The sequence below is a fragment of the Gymnodraco acuticeps genome, unplaced genomic scaffold, assembly GCF_902827175.1.
Source record: "Gymnodraco acuticeps unplaced genomic scaffold, fGymAcu1.1, whole genome shotgun sequence".
In the NCBI taxonomy this organism is placed as follows: domain Eukaryota; kingdom Metazoa; phylum Chordata; class Actinopteri; order Perciformes; family Bathydraconidae; genus Gymnodraco; species Gymnodraco acuticeps.
This window is the reverse complement of record NW_022991180.1, coordinates 3,805,532-3,823,245: the sequence shown is the minus strand read 5'-3', so window position 1 is coordinate 3,823,245 and position 17,714 is coordinate 3,805,532. Positions and strand designations below refer to the sequence as shown.

Below are 17,714 nucleotides of genomic sequence, written 5' to 3'. Positions count from 1 at the left end.
GTTTGTAGGAGGGCTTTAACTGACCTCCATGACATTTAGCTACCGTCAGCTGAGAGAGAGTCTGAACTTCAGACAGCCTGTCTGGACCCAGATTATAGCTTGTGATATTGGAAGGGAGGGAGTGGTGTCCCACTATCACTGTGACCCCTTTAATGGCGGTGGCTTCATGTTCAAAGAACAGGAGTGGCTGTAATCCGCAGCTCATAGACTGAGTGACTTTGTCCCTGTGTGTGTTTCTGTCCCTGTGTGCATACAGTACAGTATGCACACATTTGTGTGGGTCAAAGTGTTTGTTTGTGAGTATGTTTGTGTGTGTGTGAGAGAGTAAAAGAGAGTGAGGGAGAACAGTGTGTGATCTCGCTCCTTACACAGTGAGTGAGGGTGTAACCATTAGAAGCCCCTCGCATTCCTCAAGACAGGCTGACTGTGCTGCCAACTGTGGTTTAGGGGGCTGGAGACCCACAGACAGGATGGAGTCTCGCAATACAAAAGAGAAACAATTTGGCTCCTCAACTCAATAACATAGCCTTAGGCCATAAGGGGGAGAAGCAGAGAGAGGGAGAGGGCTTGAAGTCTTGGGGTGAGTGGAGAGGTTAGAAGACTTTTGATCCTCAGTTATGACACATTGGTTCATAACTACAGCTTGTCTCGAGCCGTAGTCTCATTCCCATGATCAACATTATTAATATGCCTCTGGCAACCAAAGGTCCAGGCCTCCCTGTGTAGTTGTGCCAAAAAGCAATTCACAGGAATTTCACAGCATCTTTAAACTGTATTACAGCTGAAATATGGAAAACATGTCGTTTTCATGTTCCATTATTTATTGACCTGACTTAGAACGGGTCCTGACCCGTTTCACTGGGCGGGGGGATATTTCCTATCAATGAGGGGTGATGAATATGTATTTACTGTGTACAAGGAGCCCTTCATGGTCAAAATGGAGACACATTGGAGTAGTGATGACAGCTCTGTAATTCCCTTTATGCTAATATCGTAGGATAAAATGTGGTCGTTTCACTTGGCAAGGCTCAGTGTAGTCTATTTATTTTTTCATTTGAAAAACAAACCTGCACTTTGAAGAAGAGTTGTGTGAGACAAAAGCTGGAGTTTCTCAACTATCATTTCCTTTGCACTGGTGCGTTACAAAAATGAAGTCAATCAGAGCCAGTGTGAAGACAAAACATGTTTACTATGTGAAAGCGTTGGTCGCCTTCCAGGCCGGCAGACAGACCTACACAAGACTGGCTGTGTCGCCAAACAGCACACATACCAGTTCGGTTTGTGGTCTGCCTGTTTGTTTTGGTATCTAATGCACACTTCCTTTAGTTCACCCTTTCAAGTGGAACATGGAATAAGAACTCCACAATGAAATACGTTCATATTAAAGTGACATCTCTGACTCACTGAGCAAAAATAACATTGCTTGAAATTATAAACACATAAATTAAAAGGCATGTTTTTTTCTTACCTACACTGTATGTTAAAAGTTCAGGATCTAATCATCTTGGAGAGGTATCTTTTGATGGATAGCTGTTGGTGTTTTGTGGCTTATTCTCAGGAAAGTGCCAAATAAAACAACACTAATAGCTGATGAATGATTTGTTTTGCCTTTTTGTTGATATCACAGCATTTTGAGTCTTCTTAGGTTTCACTCTATAATAAAATGATTGCCTGTTATTCATATATGGCATGAAATGTGTAACCATAAATCACTGTATTTGTCACAAGCAAACTGTTCCATAATAATACTTCTACTGCAAACCACAGAGGAGAAACAAAAAAGACTAGGGTTTTCCCACACCAAATACTGCAGTCAAGATTAGCCTGAGCTGTCAGTGGTGTTAGTTTGTATAATTATACTGGGTTTGTTGCTCAACACTGTATTTATATGGGTCTGCATTGGCAGGAAAGGGCAGAAATGTATTCCAGTTTGGGATAGTGTCTTTTCACGAGTCTATTGACTTTACTGAAACCACTGTCCACATGAGCCTTATCATCCTCCATTCAAGTCAAAAAAGTAAAAGAGAAATGTTTATGAATTGCTGAAACCACAAAGACACAGCTCTATATTCCAAGTAGCTCAGATTGTTGTACTTACATTTTCATAAAGGGCTTGCAGAGTCTCCAGATCAACCACAGTGTTGTCCATATTTAGGACGGCTGTGTATGGAAGAAGAGGATGACATGGTTAATGTTAACACTAACAGGCCTCCACTTTTATAATCTCTAGATAACTATATTTTCCTTGGATGTAACAACAATCTCAAACATTGGCAGAACAACTTTTCAGAGCTTAAGGTGGCATGAAACAAGGGCAAAATTCTACTTGCAACCCTAAATAAAGCGTCATGTGCCGTGTGCTATGAGTTACATAGATATCAACTCCTATCAATACAGCAAGGAAGGGGCCACAAACTAAAACATAAACACAGAGGGCTTAGAAATCTGTCAAAGGTACAAAGATCTGTGTTTGAACTCCTGTGTTTGAATTCCTTGTGTCGCCTTTTTGTCTCGGCGCGAGGACCTGGCGCCCGTGAGCATTAATCCTTTGAAAGTAAATGTTTAAAGACAAACAGAGCCCAGGGGCCTGCCGTGTTGAGGCTGAGGTGTTGCTGTACGCACAATCACCCAGTGAAGCACTCGACACCTATATACGTATTTCACCGTGATGTGGGTGTCCAAATTACTCACATTGTTTTGATCTGCTGATTTGCTGTTGAAGTACGGGGGGGGGAAGCTAGTGTCAGAAGGGATAAAGGAACCTGGGAGTAATGGACTCAATGCACAATGTTCACTTCGCATCACATCACGCTTGGACATTGAGTGTGACTGGACTCATTATAAGCTTTTTACAGACTTAAAAAGAAAAAAAGAGAGCATTATAAACCTAAATTAGAGACAGGACATGCATTTGGAAAAAGGCCTCGAGTGACTGCTGTACTGACTCAGTTCTGTGTCATGTTTTCAGCTTTGATATTGCTTTATCTCTCCTTATCTAATCCTGCAGCCTTTCTAATATCTTCACTCTTGTGCCACAAGGGCAGACCCACTTCTTTCTCAGCTCTTTACTGTCACTCTAACTTCCACACACTCTCACCTCGTCGCCACAGAAATACCTTCTTGCTTTCTGACTTTCCCATTTATCGCATTCTTCTTTTGTAACCATTTGGTTTTATTACTATCTGAAACAAAGTGTGACTGGCTGGTTTGATTTGAGTCAGCTTTTTTAAAAGACGTAGGAGAAAGCTGTATCATCTCACAGACATCTTATTACCGAAAGCCAGACCCATCTCCCTGGGTCTACCCCGACTACCACATTCAACCCCAGCGTGGGTCCGGAAAACAACAAAATAATACTGTGACTGGCGTTTCAAAGCCTCACAGGAAGCAGACATTGCTCGGATGTGTCTTATGAAACACGCAAAGTGTCAGCCAGGACTCACAACAAACAACAAGAGAAGTGAGGAAACCGGAAATGTTTTCACCTCTTACTGAGTATTACAAGAGACACGATCTAAATCATTGATCCCAAAGTTGTTTTTCGAGTCAAAGATGCTAGTCGTCACAGAATTAAGAGGGAATAAAACATGATTCACTATACTGAAAGGAGCAATTACAAAGTTTTGCTTTGTGAATCATTCCTTTTTGTAAATACATTTGCGTTGATTTTTTAATCATCTTAACCCTCGAACAGCACAAGGGGACATGAGATCATCTCAGGAATGGGAAAACAAAGCATTGCTAATACTGTATCTGTTGGGGTTTGTTCTACAGTATGGTGAAATAATAAGTATGTACAATTAAATGCATGACAAAGTACATACAAAAACATATTTTTGGGTTACTTTGTTTGTTCAAGGCATTGTTTTGGGAATAACAAGACATATCAAGAAGTACGTCACCAACAAACTATTGGGATATCGCCACTCAGCTCTTACTCTCCATGATGAACCGAAGTTTCCAATCAGTGCTAATTATGCACTTTGGTAAAAACTGTCCTAACAAAGGAGACGAATGACAGTGCTGATGAGAGTGGCCCTCACTTGCCCTCCCACTCTGACCTGAGATGGATGCACCAAAGTCTGAGAGATCCTGAAGAATGAAAATCCCCAAAACACTTTGAAGATACTGTACTTCTTAATTAACTAGTAATGGATAGAAGTGTACAATATACCCGTTTTCTGTGGTACACATTTATTTTAATGTAATATACCAAGCTGCCATTGAGACACAGATTTGAAGCTGTAATAACGCCTCTATTGTAGGGGGACTGAAAAGGACGGGGAGATGAGAAAGAGTGTTTAGACACATGGATGAGCGAAGACTGGAGAGCAATCAGAGAGTAACTAAAACAGGAAAACAGTCTGTTCCCATCAACATCTCCCGAATGACTTCACTTTAACAAAGCTGCTTAGACAAGATGGTGACAACTCATCAAAGAAAGACAGAGAGCCGCGCAGAAACACGATGTGGATGTTAGATGGGGAGAGATTATGCAAAATGAGAGCAAAGAAAAACAGATGGGGGAGAGCAACAAAGGAAAAACATTTCAGATGCCTTGCAACATTATGACTTGTGATAAAGCTAACTATGGGGAAGTGTAATGACCTCAGTATATACTCATTGTTACTCACGTCACTATCCAGCAGACTCAGAACAAGATGTCTTTGAGATTGAGATAGAGGCGCTCCAATAAACAACAAGAAAAACCTGGCCATCATTTCAATGTTGTACACAAAGGGTGTTTCAAATATGTTTTTGGTTTATGGATGTTTTGATGTCAGTGCTCAGTCTTTACAGGGGGCTTTTTTTTAAGTGCCCTTTTAATTATTTCACGCTCAGTTTGATTTATGTCAAGCACTTTGTCACTCTAGTTTTTTTAATTGATATATCAAAAGGTTAAGTTATATAACATCTACGTTCTATAGTGCGCAGACGCATTACACTGTTTCCAATTGTTTTCTTGAACTCAAAGCGTTTAAGGAAGATAAGTTCAGATGTATTGATAAATATTGAGGACTTGATGATAACACTTACCATTCTGGATGTCCTTCATATCAAGATGGATGCTGGACATCAGAATACCCACAGCCTGTGAACGCTTGTTGTTTAAGAGCTTCACCACCTAAGAGTTGAAGAGACAAAGGCCAAAGAGAACAGGGATGATGATATGCCATAAACCCAGACATGTCCACACACGTGCAGACAATACATTTAATAACTGACTGGAAACAAAAGACAGGAAAATCACTCCCTTTGTTCTGCTTTTTCTGTGGGAGGAAAGCTAGAGACCATTTACCCGCAACATTAGTGAAATTAAAAGGCTGTCAGCTGAATTATGATGATTAACAATTTCTGCTTTTCCTCAAATTCTCCACATCCATCATCTTAAAGCCGTGCAAATAAAAACATTTATTCAACATGAAGCATGTTTGCAAAACGGAATGTGATCACACCGAGTCTTGTAACTGATTAAATATACAGAGGTTGGTTTTGGTATAATATATATTATATACAATTGCACAATGCAGGGGTGTTTTTCTAAAGCAAACATGAACATAATAACTTGTCAAAACTATCGTATCTCCAGATGGTAATTGCTCCTAAAGTTGTAATACTAACAAATGTTATCAAAATAATAATTACTTCAAATTGTCATACAGCCAGGAGTTGAATATCAAGCTAGTATTCTGTAAGATAAACTGCAACCAAGAGGGCCATTATGAACCACAGATCGCCTGAGTAAGCAGAAGTGTGCACTGGGTAGCAAAGTGACGGGACAGGACAGGAAACCCATAGCCAACTGTGATCCAGACAGAACGCTTCCATCTCAACCAGATCACACAGACCACAGACCTCTCCAACACACAGGAAGTTATATCAGCCCAAACTGTCTCTGCTTTCCCGGCACAACCACAGCTTCAGGGGTTAGGACCCATTGAGATATGATGCGGAATGTCCTCCGGAGTAAGACTGTGATATCTAATGAAGGGAAGCTGCTTAATGACAGTGCCAAAATAAGTAATTAGTCATGTTTTATCAGCTGACCTGACTCTGCAAAATGCACTTTAAGGTTAAACTTACATAAAACAGATTTCAGTGGTTAATTACCGAGGAGAGCTGCCTGATATAACAGAGGATCAATCTAAAACGGAAATGCCCTTGCAGTGCCTCAATAGTATTATTTCATAATGAAACACAGCTGGATCCATGAAACACTCTAGTTTTTAATATTATTTTCGTGACAAACACATCAAAACAACACCCACAATTAATGCAGTACGGTGTCTTTCAACATTCATAGTAAATCCATGTGTCTACGTTTTTGATTTAGAGAAATAATTTGATTCAAATTCATTTATGTGGATTATTAACACATTTATAATTGAAGGTTTGACCAATATTGACTTTCTCATCAATCACATTCAGCTCTGTGAGAAAGTAACACATTTCATTTCAAAAGAAGCTGAAAAAAATGCTTGAAAATGAAACAGTTTGCAACGAATTATTACTTATTTTTGACATTTCACTTTTGGTTCAAAGACTGAGTTGTTGAGGGTTGAGGTAATGTATTAAAAAGACTCACCTACAGTTCCTTTTCTTCTGAAAAAGCCATTTTATACTGTATGAATGCTCTTAATATATTTGAGATATATACTGCAACAAAACCCAGCAATATTACTAATATTTTTCTGACCTTTCGGTGCTTATAGATTGGGAAAGAAGTGTTGTGAATTAAAGCTCAACAGTTTTAGACCTTAAAAGCCCCTGGATTCGTGGATTGACAGAAAATGAATCTGCAACTACTTACATAATTAATTAATTATTTAAATAATAGTAAAACACAAATATCCCACAGTTTCAGCTTCTTAACTGTGAGGATATATTACAAATGTAATGTATTTGGGTTTTGGACTGTTGTCCGACAACAGCATGTGTCAGTGTTGTATAACAATGTATAATCTGAATTACTATGTTAGGAAAATAAATAGGGAAAGTAATTATAGGATTAGACAGCAAAGATAATGATGCCCTACAGCAATTTCCATCGTCCATTGACTGGCTTATTTTATGTGGGAGGCAACATATCATAGAGATGCATAGAAGCATTGATTTGATCATAAGTTAAACAATCTTTAAAGCTGAAAAAAGTTGAGCACTAGTCAAAATACTGATGGGTTGACCTCAAATGTCATGAAACAAAGGGACAACATCTTCAAACAGATGCACATTACATACTCTAGCATCATATTACATGGCCTCACTACACCTCTGTATGCAAACAGCATCAACTGTAAGACAGCTCCTCTTCTAAACCTCTCTGCAGATAGACAGCTACACTTGAAAAAGAGAGTATTTCTTCACATCTGATACTGATGTGAGCAGAGGCCTTTACACAGAGTACTGACGTCAAAGCTGCTCTCTAGTGGTAGCTCTGGAGAGGATGCTTGTCCCCTCTCATCAGTGAAACAGCTGAACTCAGGACTGGAATAGCTGCGAGTAGTAGATGAGAGATCGTCATGAGGCATTGGGGCGGTGCTCCTGAACTCTAAATGTCACAGGTTGGCTTCAAATTGGGGTCAATCACAGATCTCGGTATGATTTCATTTTTCTGTTATGGACTTCAATCTCAGCATTACTTGTGTGTTGTGAACAGCAGTATCATGCAGTGATGACCGAGGGAATTCAACCCACACCCACCTCAATGTGTCTCCTGTCCCTGGTAATTTAGCAATACAAGCACAACATGAGCTGCTTCATGATGTGGAAGCCGACTCAAATCACCAAAAATTAGAACATCGCATAAAGGAAAAGTCTATTTAAATAGAGAATGGGGTACTCATTTTGGTAGTTCCCTGTTTCCCTTTCGTATATCGTCATATATACCTACAGGTGTATTGCTCTTTACAGAAGTGAATTCCCTCTATATGATCTCTCGGGTGTCGAAAAACTACAGACAGCTTCTTCAGGCTGAAAGATAGCTTTTTCTGACGTTTGTTTGAAAAGGAGTTCCTGTTTGATTGAGTGATTTTCTTGTGAAGGGCAAACTTTCCCAGCTTATCTAAAGTTGAACTTTTTGTTGACTTGGACTTATTCTCTACTATGCTATATAGGGCCTTTAACTTAGCAACTGCAGTTACCAAGTCACTTCCTGGTATTATGTTTTTCTTTTACTTTTTGGGCCACTTTCAAAAAAGCATTCTTAACCCTTAGATGCATAAGTGGGTCTTTTTTGACCCGGTGAGGTGGTTTTCTTGAAGTATCTTTGTAATTACATTTTTTTATCATTTCATATTCCAGCTATTCCTCAAAAAACATGTTTTGGATATCATGCCATTCTAATTTTTAATTTACATTTTTAAGAAATTGTAGTTTTTGTATTACTACCCCAAGCTTCCATAAGTGGGTCAAAAGTGACCCGCATGCATTTTCTATGGAACCCTATGGGAAAATGTTTTTTTTCAAAATGTAAAACATTTTTCTAAAATTATAAATAGTGACAAATTAAATATAAAATATTTCTAGTGTGAACCAAAATATAATACTAAAATAATATATAAGTGATTTTCCTTAACCAAAATGACAAAAATGGCATAAAAACATATATTATTCTAATACGGGTCCTTTTTGACCCACTTATGGAAGAGTGTAGGGTCCAGTCACTCGTGCATTTAAGGGTTAAAGCAGTAAAAATGAAAGGTGGAAGAAATAGAGAAGCTCAAATGTATCCAGTAGACTTTAAAACTACAATAAAAGATCCATTAAATTCTCCACACCCATTGACCATAGACAATGTAGCAAAGACAACATTTAGAAAGTATAACAATTATGTAATTTGGCATCAGAAACTACATTTTCATGATAAATTATATTAAGGCGTTCAACAATTGTTTTGGAACATTACATTTTTTAATGTTTTGGTGCAAAGCTGCAACTAATCACTTCCACAAACTTAGAAGATTTTCCACATGTTGGCAACAATTATTGGGTTGGGTCTGAATAACAAGGAGGACATTTTGCTCCCTGGTGTGACATTATTGTGATTTAGACACTTCATTTGGGCAGAGAGTATATCTACATAAAATGTTGACAAAAAGCAGCTTTACATCGTAGATCAAATATTGGACTTGCAGATTGATGGAGTTGCATAAAGGGCATTGGGGAGGCAAACAGTCGGGCTATTAAACTAAGTCATACAGAAAGCACAATGGGAGGAACCACATCACAAAGTACAGCTCCAAGGCTTCTCCCCCCCCCCTCCTTTTTTCCTTTTCTCCCCACACTCTCTCTCTCTTAACAGTCATCACCATCGTGAAGTTTCCTTACCGCACGCGAGACATTGGCTCGGTGCCACTGGATGGTCACGGGAGAGTCGGGTGGGAGCCAGAGCTCACACCTCATAATAACTGTCTGGCTGTAGTAGTTCCTTCTGTCACTCAATGCAACTCAGAGAGCGACAGTGAGGACAAATGGGAAAGAAACGAGGCATCAGAGGAGTGAGAGTGAAGATGGGAAAAGCCCTGAAGAGAAGCCATATTTGGTGACCCAGAGGGATATGCAAACACACACATCCTTTCATAGATAAGTAAGTCGGCAAAGATGTAGTATACACTTCTGGATGTTTACTGTATAGACATAGAAAGGAACACACAACTATAAAACACACTGTACTTTACCTGCTTGGCCTTTGACTTGCTGATTGTGTCGGAAATTGGCTTTTTCTTCACCTTAACAGCACCTTTGGAGAATAGATCAACAAATTCTTCAAAGTCTACACTTGGTTCTTCGATTGTGTCCCACACCAGTGCACTGGACCTAAAGATAGGGGGGAAAAAGAGCACATTATATATTGTTTGAATAGGTGGAGTGAATTCCTCTTTTATAGTGTAATGCCAGTTTTTATTTCTGACATTTCTAGATTGTCTTCAGCTTAGTATTCATTTGTCATATTTTGCAGCATATAAATCAACTCAATACACTTGTCAAATATATCAGCTAACAAATTACATTTCAAAGTTTCTAAATTGAAGTCTATTTCAAGACCTCTATTCAGCTACACATTTCCAAGCCTTATTAAGGAAACCTGGTTCAAGTAAATCCACTGCTGACCACAATGCCTGGACTGCATCACTTTCATTTTCCGCAAGGTTAGCATCTCTATAGCCTTCAGAGCACGTGCTGATCATAATCTTAAGTGGACAAGCTTCCTCTACTGTTCAGTAAATACCTTAGTGCAAATGAGCCATATCTATCTTCACATTATTCAGCATGGCCTTACTTTTTAGCATTCAGCTGTATGCGTGTCCAGTAGAGGGGCTTCATTGGCTTGGGGGGCTCGATCATAGCCTTGGCAGGGGCAGCTTCCTGCACCGCCATGGAGGGCATAAAGCCTGGTGGTGGTGGAGGCCCAAAGCCCGGGGCCGGCGGTGGAGGAGGGGGTCCCATTCCAGGGGGAGGCGGTGGAGGAGGTGGGCCCATACCCGGCGGGGGAGGAGGTGGTGGTGGAGGTCCAGAACCAGGAGGAGGAGGGGGTGGAGGAGGTCCAAAACCTGGTGGTGGAGGAGGAGGAGGGGGAGGCGGAGGTGGACAAGGTCCAAACCCGGGTAAGGGCGGGGGAGGTGGTGGGGGAGGAGGAGCGACACCCCCTGGTAAAGGTGGTGGGGGTGGTGGTGGAGGTGGGGGAGTTTGATGGGCACTGCTCTGTTGTCTCTGCTGGCACGTGCAGACAAAGTTCTCTGTAGATTTGGGGATGGAGGATGAAACAGGAGACGGCACGCTGCCTGATACTCTGCTGAAAGGCACGTCAAACTTAAAGCCCTCCCCCACAGGTGAGGTCTGGACAGACACCTCCTGGCTCATCTTCCCCAATCTTCCTCCCGTCATCTGTGAGGCCTTGTGGTGGGAAGCACCCAGAGATCCAGTATTATCAGAGCTGCCCTTTGCCAAGGAAGCCTGCTGGCCCTGCAACACAGCAATCTTAATCCGCAGGTCATCGATGGTCCGCTCCAGCTGAGGGATGAGACAGCTTTCATCCTCCTTGGACGACTGACCTGACTTCAACCTGCTGGAGTCTGTCTGTCAATGAACCAAAAATAAGATATTAACTTGGCATGCAACTACATGTGGGTTCACAAAAGGAAACTAAAGTAAATTAGTGTGATGCTGTGAGTTTGTGCTTTTGATAAATGAAACCATCTTTGAAAGTAGACAGTCAAGCATATTTTGGACTAAGCAGACATAAAATATCCTGGTAAATCTTGGACATATAATCATTAAATAAATTATGCTTTATGAACAGTACAACACCCACAAATGAGAGAGCTTAGCGACAGAGCTGTGATCAAAAGAAGGGTCAAGAGAGTCCATTATGTCTACTCCAGCAGACCTCTGGCTCCAGACTGGTTAGAGCGGGATGAGGGGATACCGAGAGATTTGACCCCAGAGACAGAGAGTCTCGTCGGGCCTGACATGGGAAGGGCTTGTGTCTGCTAGTACACATTCCCCAGTTGTGGTCACATCGTTGAATCTAAAGGAAAATGTGCAGTAAGTATAGCCTTCCTAATGTATTAACTCCTCTAGGAAACAGTGAGGTTCACTTTAATAATCTAACAAGTCTTTCAAGACAAGCCTGGCCTCTGGTGGCCACAGAGCAGTTTACAGCTGAGCTCTGTGGCTGATGCAGATTACAGAAACAATGCAGATTTATGAGACTGGGTTTGAGCAATTTCTCAACACTTTGACAGGTTGATAGGTATTGTCTCAGATTTTAAATCGAGATCAAAGAAAAAAATGTCCTGTATTGACTAAATGTGTTGTGAAAGCTCTTGAAGCACTGAGATTTGACCCCACTTTGGCCCCCCCTCCGAAAGAAGAATCTATGATAATACCATTTGTGATGGTGTTGAAGCAAAGACTGTGCTTTAATTTGAGACAAAGTTAAATCAGTTTTTAATAAGGTAATTTAATAACATAAAAAAACAATATTTTATGGTGTTATACTATATACTGAACTATATATGTTTCAATCTTGAACACTGTCTTTGTCTCTTTTTACCTCTACTCTGTCATAAATAACTGGACCCAGCACAGCCCCAGACATTGGTCTAGATCTGCCAATGACAAAACCATAAACAACATTTCCGATGATGCTCTCTGATTTAAGGTGACACTACAATAAATCAAATCCAATATTATGCACAAAGGGGAAAACTGGGCAATGTTGCAGTAAAATATTTCTAGATGTAGAGAAGATGTAACTAACCTGAGCAGGTAGAGCTCCTGGGGTCTTGGCTGATTGATGCAAACATGATCTCAAGCTTTGTTCTCTGCCTGTGGGTCGCCCCCCATACAGTTCCCACAGGTGAGAGGAAACTGGCAGGCCGACAGATGCCCAGGTGTACAGCTGCTCATCCTGCAAACAGTTCAGAAAACAAGCAAGCACATTTACTGTAAAGGAGATCAGACCCAAAGTCAGATGGTGGTTTTTAAAACGACATGCTCCAACCAAGTACTACTACCAACATATTCCCAACAGTGTGAACACATGGTGGGATCCAATACAAGTTTAACAACATCCACAGGGGATATGAGTCAAGTAGAAGCTTTTTATGAACGCTTCAAGAGTGGAAACACCTGAGAATAAAAACAGCAGTCGAACAATAAAGGTTTATCCCTTTTGAATAGTCAATGTGACACATAGTCAAACATATTGAGACATTCAAATAAATTCTCCGCTTTTTGAAGCATCTTAACTTAAAACACACAATAAAAAATGGTGAATGATTTGGAGGACCTGTTGAACCTCATTTGCTAAAGGCTGAGCATCAATGGTATTAGATAAGAACGGAAACAATTGTTCCTGCATCTCCCCTCTTCATCTTTCTTCAAAGACAACACCAGACACTATAATGAGCACCACAACTAATGTAAACAAAGCATGTAGTGGTAAAAGTCTAAAATAAACAAACCAAACTTTCCCTGATTTTCTATAATACTTTTTATTTTACCAATAAAAAAGCAATTATTTCCAAGCAGACTGGGAGTTAGAACTTAATGCCATGCAGTGACACACTACATGCTTATACACGGCAGTGTTAATCAAGTCATAGTGAGATTACATACATGTGCTACATTTGCTGAGAAAAAAACCTCTGTACAAAAGCCATTATGTGTTAAGGTAACCTGACCTACAGCCAGAAACAAACACACACAATGTACAGAGCATGCCAGATCGATGGAAGCCCATGCTACCTATCCTCCTAAAACCTTATTTTAGATTGAATGAAGCCGATGAAGTATTGAATTTCAGGCAGTATGCAGAACAAGAAACGAACAAGTCATATTTATTCACTTCAGCAAAGTAGTGACATTGGATGCAATATCATATTTAGGTAGCAAAGAGGAGGACATACAGTATAGAAGAGGAGAGATAAAGATGGAAATAGGGAGATAGAAAAAGAACAAGGACATTTAGAAAGAGATGTAATTTAACTGTACATTAAAGAAGAAATATGTAAACATAGAAATAATGAATGGGGCTAAAGGTTTCAGGGAAGCAGAAACAGAGCGTGATCATTAATTTAAAAAGGGACATTAACAATAACACAGGATCTGTACTCTGAATGGCAACATCAAAGGCTGTTCTTGATCAAGCTGAAAAATGCAGGACTCCAGGCCAAAAGCAGAAAATGAGGACAAAACAAAAAAGAACGACAACATAAAAGGGGGGTGGGCTCGAGTAGTGCTACTTTGACATGGTGAGCTTTCTGCTGGGGAAGAGCAGCCTGAGCCCAAGGCACGTGGAATTGTTACATAACATGGTCAGCAGATGGTCTACTCTACGCAAGCACAGAGTGTCAGAGCGACTGCTATTAACCCAGCCATGCGAGGAAATGCCTGAATATGTATGAGTGTCTGGGTCTGTCCTTTTGTAAATATGAGTGCACACGGGGCACAATTGTACATAAAAAGCAAGTACTCTGCACTTTGTGACCTATTGTGACAACACACTGAGCAAGAAGAATAAGATATAACTGCATTTGAGGGGATTGGTATTTATAAAGCATGCATGTTCTGGTGAATGTTTATTTGTTTGTGTTTAGGTAATGCATATCATACTTTGTGCATATGTGCATGTACAATGTAAGTCTATGAATAAACATCTGTGGGGGAGGTGCATTTTCCGCTAGAGCCACACTAATCTGTTCACATTCTTTGAAATAAAACAGACAACATAATAAGAGTCAACAGCTCTGTGAGGCTGTACTCAGATAAACACTAATAAACACAAGTCAAATGGATCAACAAAGTGATTACAACTCATCTTGTGGCGAGCATAATTATCTGTTGCATTCCAATCAATTTAACAGTCGCTCAAAAAGTGGATTCTATTGGACCATAAATGTCTGTACAATTTTTTTAAATTAATGCTGTAAGACTTAAATCTTGAGATATTTCACTGAATAAGTGACAAGTCCTGATTGTGGTGCTAGAGAAAAAGTGAGGGATTTATCATCTGGGTACAATGAATGTATTTAGAACATTTAATTGAAGTATTTCCATAATTGTTGACATCCACTCACAACAATGATCAAACCCATGATGGTGCTATAGAAAGTATCTGTAAGAGGCTGTAGAATTACTCATGAATGATTAATATTTCATGGCAAACCAGCCAATACTTGTTGAGATATTTCAGTCTGAACCCAAGTAGTGGTCTGACATACATTGTCATCCATTGAGCCAGTTTGATAGCATTGGCAAAAATAGCACTAATGATACAATAAATCATTAAACTCATCTCAGCGTCCTATTGTGTGAAATGTATTACAACAAATGTAGTTCTTTTAACTTCTCTGAGAAATAAAGACACATCCATGCACACATAATCAAATAGGATTTAGCACACACATGAAAGATATTCTAGTTGTAATAATTATCTGGCAGATTTGTATATATAATGCACACAATGTACAACAATATTTTGTATTATTGCTGATTTATTTTTATCCCATATTTTATTCCTTCTTATTCCATTCCATTGCGATGCAAATACTGTTATATTTTACTATATTTTGTATTATTTTTAATATTTTTGTAGTTCTCTACCTGTGTTTTTAATTCTTGTTTTTATGCACCACGACACCAAGTCAAATTCCTCGTACGTGTAAACCTAACTGGTAATTAAACCTGTTTCTGATTCTGATTCTGACAGTGTGTTGACTCAAAACAACCAGCATGCAGTTCAGTCGGATGGATTCAGCTACAGGGGAACTTGAAAGAAATAGCTAAGGCGGTGGCTGTGGTGAAGGATGTGATGCACATGAGATTAGTTCTCTGCAAAGCATTACAGGAATGGAGAATTAAAGATTCATGAAATTAACTTGGAAGGGGCCACCCTGTCTACGCGCACCACTGCTCTTCAGATAATGAAAAGTCTCTGGGACCAATCACAGTTATACAGCAGTAAATACAGAAAGTCTGATAAGCTTTGCATTGCTCTCTAACATATGTTGGCTACTGCAAAACCCTTTGAGCTAAATTCTTTGATCATATCAGCTGCACATGTTAAATAACTACGTGCTCCAAACACAGCCCATGGGGCAACCACTAAGAAGATGCATCCCATTGTGGTAAGCTAAAGATACAATTGAGCTGTAGCCCTGCAGTTATTGCCTTTGAAATCAAATACATACCATGAAATTGCTGATGCAGGGCAACTCATGTCATAATTTTTGTAAAGCTAGCATGATGGCAGACAGTGAAGAGAGGTCTTACATTAAAGAGTGCTGCGACAGGGCTGTCACCATGGGGCTCTGCTGTGCTGTCACTGAAAGGCTGCAGGAGACCTTGGACCAACAGTCGCTGACACAGTTCCTTCGCCTCCTTTTCTGTAGACCCGTCTTCATGATGCATACACAGCCAGTCTAGAAGAGTGCGGCCTGAGAACAAAAAAAGCAATGAAGTGCAATAATAAAACTAGAAAAAAACTAAAAATACAGAGCTCCATTTTCCATTTTAGGAATAAACTGCAGGTACTCCTGTTGGCTTAATATGACTGAATATTTGTGTTTCTTTGTCTGGAAATGTTACATTTTAAGTTAAGATAAAAATATCCTGATTCTGGATTCCATATATTACTTATTTCTTAGTATCAGAATGAGGCAATTGCAAGTGTTAGTTGAAAAGAGATGTCTCAGTTTCGGTTGTGATAATGAAACACCTACATGTGTAAACTCTGTTCACACCATTTACATGTGGGTGACAAGAGAGATGGTGTTAATTGTGCTGTGCAACATTTTTACAAATGCTGGATCATATTCATGGTACTAGTGCATCTAATAATATAACTGTTTAACTAATACTGTCTTAAAACACCTATGGATGAACTTGATATAACTGATAAGTGGGTTTTTGGTGTCAGACAAGTATCAACACAATGTTTGACCTGGTGGTGTGGTTGTATGATGTATTCATTCTACATTTAAATAAGACATTGGAAAAACAAAAAGTAGTTTGTCTTTGTCTTGAAAATCAGGATTAAATACTTTTTTTTTCATGGAGCCAGAATTAGAAAGAAAAGTTAGTTTGAGCTGTGGGAAATGTGTCATCGTCTCAAAATCCCTGCTGGATCCCAGATAAGGAAGAATCCTGTTTCTTAATGGTGGCAGGAACACAACCATTAGGGGAAATAGTGACTAAGCGACAGCACCAAAAAAAAGAAGAATTGAGACTGGAGGAAAAACACAGCTCTGTTACTTAAGACTCCAACCATGACACAGAGAGTGCAGTCAGTTGTTAATGCTGTTAGACTAGCTTAATATCTTTTAAAACCATGTGATTCAGTGGGCGGCGTCAAATGAATAAAGTCCTATGACTTATGGCGCTGTGGACGTTGAGCAGTTTGATGGCTAGCGCTGAAAACCGATTGCATTTTATGGATTGTGTGACAGAATTAAATAGGCACAGTAAAATCTTCAAGAAAGACAGTCTCACAATTAATACAAATAAGTTCACGTTAAAGCATTTAAATCGAGAATGTGTGTTAAAAGTCTCACATGTTGTCAGTTGTTTCAAATGTTAAATTGTTAAATTGTTCCCCTTATTTTCTATCAGTCCTCCCACTCTCTCCTAAGGGCCCAATGGGACCTGGAGAACTCTCTGAACTGATTGCTGTGACATGCATTACTGAATCAGTGAAAGACTAAATGGTGACATAACCAGAGTCTGTGAATAAAAACAGCATATGTCCTATAATTACCAAATGCCATATAGGCCAAATGTTAATGTTCGAGATACAATGCGCCTCCATTGTTTGGTTACAATAATTTCACCTGACGAAATGCGAATGGATCTCATATCATGACACATTTTTGAGACATGCAGATAAACTGTCACTTGTGTTTAGCATCCACAAGTGTGCACTGGATGGGTTGTGTGTGTGTGTGTGTGTGTGTGTGTGTGTGTGTGTGTGTGGTGTGTGTGTGTGTGTGTGTGTGTGTGTGTGTGTGTGTGTGTGTGTGTGTGTGTGTGTGTGTGTGTGTGTGTGTGTGTGTGTGTGTGTGTGTGTGTGTGTGTGTGTGTGTGTGTGTGTGTGTGTGTGTGTGTGTGTGTGTGTGTATGTGTGTGTGTGTGTTTTTTGTGTCCAGGCCAGTGAAATCAGAGGATGGCATCCCCCTGGGGGGCGGGGGGTGGCAGAGCTGCTTGAGAGTAGA

The 17,714-nt window shown here is 39.9% G+C and overlaps 1 protein-coding gene across 1 annotated transcript in view; it reads right to left on the bottom strand.

The window, feature by feature from the left end:
• The window catches only part of LOC117560917 (formin-2), a 36,467-nt gene that overhangs the window by 15,293 nt on the left and 3,460 nt on the right, over window positions 1-17,714 (bottom strand). The window contains exons 2-7 of the mRNA XM_034238035.1: window positions 15,778-15,941; window positions 12,263-12,412; window positions 10,280-11,076; window positions 9,678-9,816; window positions 5,038-5,125; window positions 2,099-2,160 (exon numbers count right to left, since the gene is read on the bottom strand). Of these exons, the coding sequence (XP_034093926.1) occupies window positions 2,099-2,160; window positions 5,038-5,125; window positions 9,678-9,816; window positions 10,280-11,076; window positions 12,263-12,412; window positions 15,778-15,941 (1,400 nt within the window). The remainder of the gene's footprint in view (window positions 1-2,098; window positions 2,161-5,037; window positions 5,126-9,677; window positions 9,817-10,279; window positions 11,077-12,262; window positions 12,413-15,777; window positions 15,942-17,714) is intronic.